Genomic DNA, 7,489 nt, shown 5'->3' with positions numbered 1-7,489 from the left:
CTAAGAAAGACTCTTTAATGAATCCAAACTTTCACTTGATGATTTCATGCTGCTGTCATCATCATCATCATCATCACCATCATCATCGTCGTCATCATCATCATCATCATCACCATCATCATCGTCGTCATCGTTTTTATCATCATTTGTGTTTTGACTTAGTTTGCTTTTTATTCTCCCGTGGGTATATAATATAGATTTCCCAATTGGAGTAAACTATGAAAAAAAAAAAAAAAAAAAAAGGAATAAAAAGTTAATAATAATTCATATTTATTCTATTTCACTCAAGTAAAAACATAGTAATATGAAAAGTTCAATGTATAAATGTAAATTTTTTCACAAATAAAATAACATCATATATACACATTTATTTTATTTTATTTATTTACTTATTTTTTTATTTATTTTTTTTTTTTTTTACCTTATACAAGACATATATAAATAAAAATAGGCTCAAAAGTGAAACACTCAATGGGGCAACCATTCTGAGCACATAAGAGTTGAATTGTTTTAACACAGTAAATACTGAAGTAGCTAAAGCATTAATGCCAATTAACATGTTTCCAGGTTGGGATGTATCACTTCCAGATTCTGCTAAAACCCTACCCCCTACTTTTACTATAGAACTGTCAGGTTGCCCTGTTATATTTCTATGCTTAAGTTCAGTACGTGGAGGGATTTTTTCTGCTTCTGAAAACAGATTTATAATATTTTGATAACATTCATTAAATATGGATGAAAACGCAAGACTTGCTACAGACAAATTTTGCAATACATTTTTAGGATTATATTTTGGATACTCATCAATATATTTTGTACATATATTCTCTTCCTCCATTGTGCATATTCCACTCCATTCATAGTATAAAGGGACCTTTTCTTTAAGATGATCAATATACTTATAACATGCACTATTGGTATCCTTAATAGCTTCAGATTTAATGGTAGAAAAATCTTCAATAAAGTCAAACAAGTGTTTAACATCTTTTAAATAATGCATATCAGTTAACGTCTTATCAGGGTAGCACAAGTTATTTTCATTGGGGAATTTGTCTTTATTTATATCTGACCATGCATCTTGAAGACCGTCAATAATTTTATAAAAATTTTCATCATTTTCATTGTTATTAAGATTTGCATACACCTGTTCATATAACCAATAGTTTAAATCATAACAATGTTTCTTACTTAGATTGTCTTCAGCACGACTTTCATTTATTTCAGTTAAATTTCTTTCCAGTTTAAAAAAAACATCGCGAATCCATGGCGTTTCTTCAAACGATGATTCTATGGAGTTCCAATATGCATTTTCATCATCTTCAACTATATCATCATTCAATTTATCGTAATATACGTAGGAAGGTAAATGGTGATATTTCGAGTCCTAATGCAAAAAAAAAAAGGAGAATAATATTTTGGATATTACAAATAACAACACATTCGTAAGCTCATTAATAAATTTACATTCAGACGAAATTGTAACACTAGGTGCCTTTATCCGAAAAGCAAATTCATAAAAGGGCTGAGACACTTAAAAATGTATGACAAACACAATCATAAAAAATAAAAATGATAATAGTTATATGCATACGGATACTAGCAAGAACAAATAATGCATATAATGGAAAAAATGGAAATACAATGTTATGCAATAAAAAGGGGCTTACTTTTTCCATTTATGAATGGTCCTATTGTAAATTTGGATATACATGAATTGTATTTAAATGAATAACATTTGTAAGGCATTAATTGTTTATTTCTAATAAATAAAAAGCCTTCATTTATTGAGACACACAGCTTATAAACACAATTTTTTTTTTTTTTTTAATGTATATAAGTAATCATTTATAAAACAAAAGAATTGCAACGTAATATGTCCATTGCGGAATAATCCATTACAATATTAAAACTATACTAATCATTACACAACTAACAGGGGTATTTTACATACAAAATATAGCTTATTTAAGTAAAACAAAGTGGTAAAAATTTGTGATAAAATCATACCTTAAAAAACATTTAATAAAATCTTTATACACATTTATGAAAAAAAAAAAAATCACATGGCTTCTACTTTTAAATAAGCAGATTTACAATTATATAGATGTATATATATAAATAATCCGTATATCATCAGCTATTCAAATGGATTATTTCATAGAAATCTTTATATATATATCTACATAAATATATAAATACTATTTTAATCGTTGTTATAAATGTTTTATTAATAAAAAAACTGATATATTTTTTTGTTAGTAACAATAGAAAGACGTAAAATTATTATATCTTCACGATAAATGAGTTATTCGTTTATTTTACATTATTACATATATATATGTAACTATTTTTATACAATCACATTCGTAAAAATTAAATAGTGCCGTTAATTATGTTAAAATAACATTATTTTAATCTTTATATATAATAATAATTAAATTTAAACTTTTTATATAAAATTAATCGTTACATACTTATAAACACAAAAAAATTTGTAGAATATTTTTTTAAGCACTATATCAACATATATATTTTATTATAAAATACATAAAAACAGGGAGGGGATATATAATATATATTATTATAGGCTAAATTTTTATTTTTTACCAAAGCAAATTTTCAATAATTTATTCTATTCAGGACTAGATTCCACCCTGAGAAAATTTTAAATCATGAATCGACTCTTTTTTTTGACCTATAACTTGCTCATTATTATTATATTTTTTATCCTTTGATACTTTTATTTTTTAATTATTTGGAGCCTTTTTTTTTTTTTTTTTTTTTTTTTTTTTACAACGTGCGTTGTTCATTACTAAAGCAGTGTTGCATATATAATATATATATAATATAATACTTGTATATATACGTACGTATATGCTTGCATATATTATACATTTGGGGGGTTCTTAAAACATAAATATGAACCCATACATGTATTGTGCACAAACGCAAGATTTAAAAAATATAAAACAAAATAATTAAACCCATCTTTATTTAAAATATAAATTAACTCTTGTGAATCTATGATGCAAAATCTTTTAAACCTCAATTAAATTGGCACAAAAATTTAGAAAATTTGAATATTCTGGTTAAGCAGCGATATATATATATATATATATATATATATATATATATTTTATACCACAATTATGTATGACAAGAAATATAAAAATTGTTATGCATTTAAGCACGATAAAACAAGAGACTAGTAAATAAAGACTTCCTATTTTTTTATTATATATATATAAATGAATAATTTTACATAACACTAATTTTAAATGTCTTATATATATACATATTAGCTAGGGAAACATATCTAATAGTATACTGTAGGCTATATACATTACTTAATTATTTTATACTCACATCAAACAAACAAAATATTGTTATTTCACTTATATACACACGCAAAAACGTCTCATCCAATAATACATTAAAATGGATGGACTAATAACATTAAATAGATATTGTGTTACACTCACTAGTTATTAATTATATTTTTTTTTTTTTTTTTGTACTAAATTGAGAATGGGGTAAATATCATTATATAGTACCGTACAACATCATAAAATTAAATAAATATGTATTTTGGTTCCTTACCTAAATATATACATATACATAAACCGTAAAAATGATTAATTTATTGCAAAGACCAGGGTGGTGTACACATAATTCTATAAAATGGGCTTGCAAATTCTTTTAAAATAAACGATTTAATACATTTCCATGCATGTAATGAATATTTAATCATATCTTACAAATGTATAAAAAATTTTCATAAATTGAATTTATGAAAATTCCATTAAATAATATGTAATTCCACGTTGGCCTCGTAATTGGGGGAATTTATTTAGTTTACGTGTTACGTTCGCTATATTTACTACATTTGTCATATTTTCTAGATTTGCCATGTTTGTCACACTTACACTAATTTTTTTTAATTCTTTCCCATTTTGTTTACCGTTGTGGAATGTAATTTTAAATATTTTTTTTAAAGAAAAATAAATCCAAGGAGTGAAGAGTAGGAGCCTCGTTATAAGAAAATATAGGGTATATTTCATATAATTCCACGAATAATGGGTGTAAATCTTTTAATAATTATTAATGTGCATAATATAATTTTTTCAAATTATATTTTTTCTGAAAAAAAAGTTTACATATGTGCATATTATAATTACTGGATCATGGAATTTTATGTCAGTTAAGCCTAATTATTTATGTGTACAAATTTTAAATTTATCATCCGTTTCTCATTTTTTACACGCTTGGATGTTATTTATTTTGCTTAATGCCCTCTTTACTAATGAAAGTTTTTTTTTTTTTTTTTTTTCTTTTTTTGCATTATTTTCTACGTAACAATTGTTAATAAACGGGGAAGCACTATTTTTTATGAAATTTACTATCAAAATATAATGTTATATCGTTATTAAAATAACAAGTTGGACATTTATAAATTTTTGTTTTTCTTTTTTTCATAACAAAATTCACTACTTACAATTTCGTGCATCTCTTATTATCTGATTTATGACGATGTTTTTACTAATGATTATTCCATTTTTATTCTTCAAGTGAAATAGACATTTTATGATGATGGAGTCTGCTAAAGACATATTAATTCAATTCCCATTAATACATGCTAATGTGACATGATAATAAATATTTTAAAGCGCTTAGGACGCATTCATTTCAAACAAATCACAATGTTTGAAATATACACATATAAATAAGAATGAAGAAAAGGGTATTTAAATTAAATTTTATTATTTAATGAAAACCACAATATCCTAAAGAACAAGTATCAATGGCTTAATAATCGATTATATTTCTCCCGTGGAAAAAACTAAATGATTTCACGTTATAAAAAAAAAAGGTCTTCTTCGAAAAGCACCAAACTGTTCTTAATTATAACAAAGAAAAAAAAAAAAAAAAAAAAACAATAAAAAAATATAATAACAAATTATATAGTTATTACTTTTGTTTTATAATAATCAAATAAGCGGAAAGGATTTAAGATGAAAAAGATAAAACGATATTTTTTTTTAATTATATATTCTTTATATAGCCATTATGTATGTTCCACATATTTATACCTCTGAGAACGTTCTTTACGAATTTATGATTTTTATTTTACACTTGTGTAATAAAATTATAAATATTAGAATCATAACAAACCATATGTTTACTATTAATGTCCTAAAGCCTTTAATACCATTTTCATCGCAAACAATTAGACTGTTTAGCTAACAACTTTAACTATGACAAATTAGATGAGAAAGTACGTCTTTAATTACTTCCTCTACTAATTTTACGATAATCCTTTTTTTCTTTTTTAAATTCGCCATGTCAAGTGAAATTGTAAAATGTTCAAAGTTTTCCACACTGACACATTATTACAATTTTTGTGAACACATTTAACGCTATACAAATATAAGAAGTTACTTTTAAAAATGTGTAAATTTTTTATGAGAATATATTTCATATATGAAATATTTTTTTCACGTAACCCATTTAACGACTTTTCATATATTACAATTTTGTGCACATGTGTTTTTTTTAATTTTCTGGTATACTTTCTAATAAACACATAAGATAATAACATGCATGTGTAAATTAATAGATATTTGATCACTAGGTGATTATTATTAAGCTCTTATTCAGTAATAATTTTATTATTCTAGTAATATTGTGCTGCATTAGCTCATAAGGTAAATAAGCTTAATACTTATACATTAGGACATCCTTATAACATTTTACAAAACACCACTAGAGGGCCCATGGCTTCTTCATTTACCGTTATTATCGTCCCATGTGGTTAATAATGTATGTTCAAATTGAGTCCATCCTTTTTTGAATGAACCCACAGAAAAATAGCATATGTTTTTCATACGCTATTTATGTATATACTATTTACACTTACTCTCAAATTGTTCACACGAATTAGAATTATTTTTAAATAATCACAATAAAGTAAAATCATAATATTTATAACTTTTCACCAATATATTTAATTAGGTCTATTCTTTAATTACATTGTTTAATAAAAATGTTTCATACTGAGAAAGAAGGAAATTTATCATCATTTATACAAATATTTTTCCATAAAAAATTGATCTATCATGGATATTTTGTTCGTCTAAGAATATATTATTTTTAGGAATTACAATATGTTCAATGCTTTATTATAATATTATGTTTATGCTTTGTAAAAGATAGTGCCAGTAGCAAAAAAAAAAAAAAATAATAATAATGATATAATAATAAAATAGTTATATATTCACCACTACTCAGACATAGTTGCCATGACAATTTAAATTTTAAATGTTTATTTAATTATGCTACACAGAATAAAAAGTTAAATATTATATATATATATATATTTTTTTTTTTTTTTTTTTTTTTTTTTTTTAACGTAACTATTTTAATTTTTTATTTTAATTTTCCTTTATAATATTTACTATTCCGAGACATAGGTCACTTTTAGCTACGTCTTTAAAAAGTTCAATAACTTGTACACTACTTTTGACAATGGGTTTTTTATGCAAACTTATACCTATAGTCAGTACAACTGTAATTACTAACAGATTTGTTAAAATGTACTAATGTTTTTATAGGGTAAACATTATTATATATATTTCCCTATTTCACTAATTTTTCTGCTAAACTGTTAGATTATCAACTTTCACTATATAGAACTGCTTACAACTGAGTACATTTATTATTATTTTTTTTAACTTTATTCGTAATGTAATAGGATGACATCTAACATTGTTTTTACAAAGCTATGCACACATTTATTAAATTTCACAAATGTTTAAAAATAGTTTAATATTTTGCTCATAAAAATGTGTTTAACTAGTGTCCTGGTTTTGCAACATTATTTTAAATTTGCTTTGAATTTCATGTCAATTCTTGCTCTTTCACAAGTTAAGCGTAAAATAAATGAGGACCATTTCTTTGAATGGATGAGCAAAAGTCAGTGATCCTTTTTTTGTTTTTTATTTTCCTTTTTTGCAACATTTTCAAGCATATGCTTACCCTTACACAATGTAAAAATTTGTAAAAAACAATAATTACAAATTATAACATGCCATATTATGCGATAAAAATAATAAAATGAAAAAAATAAAAATTTATCACTTTAGCTAATTTACTTATTTCATAGGCACATGTAGTTCATTTTATTTTTCATATTTTATTATATACTCTAATGTAAATAAATACAGGACGTTTGCTCCTCTTATTAAATGATGAAAAAAAAAAAAAATAATTTCATAAAATATGACTAACACATAAATGCTGATACCCATTTGTACAATGCCCTACGAGTAACAGAAAATAGAAAAATCTTATATTTTTGTTAAGGAATATTCCAAATTTAAGTTATTTTTAAGTGCTCATTTATGTTTGCGAATTATATGCCTCATTTCAAAGGGCTAATAATTTTATAAGTACTTTTTCCCAGACACTCCATGAATATTTTTAAAAAATG

General features: G+C 23.9%; 1 protein-coding gene across 1 annotated transcript; it reads right to left on the bottom strand.

Annotated features, from left to right (window-relative positions):
- PGO_114610 (variable surface protein) lies at window positions 1-1,676 on the bottom strand (the record flags this gene model as incomplete). The annotated part of the gene is made up of 3 exons (XM_028688795.1): window positions 1-216; window positions 422-1,384; window positions 1,668-1,676. 3 exons carry the CDS (start codon window positions 1,674-1,676, stop codon window positions 1-3), a joined length of 1,188 nt encoding a protein of 395 aa, XP_028544596.1.
- Window positions 1,677-7,489: the final 5,813 nt, after the last annotated feature.

Source organism: Plasmodium gonderi (genome assembly GCF_002157705.1).
Source record: "Plasmodium gonderi DNA, contig: Chr11, whole genome shotgun sequence".
Lineage (NCBI taxonomy): Eukaryota > Apicomplexa > Aconoidasida > Haemosporida > Plasmodiidae > Plasmodium > Plasmodium gonderi.
The sequence above is the reverse complement of the archived record's forward strand: the minus strand, read 5'-3'. Positions and strand labels throughout refer to the sequence as shown.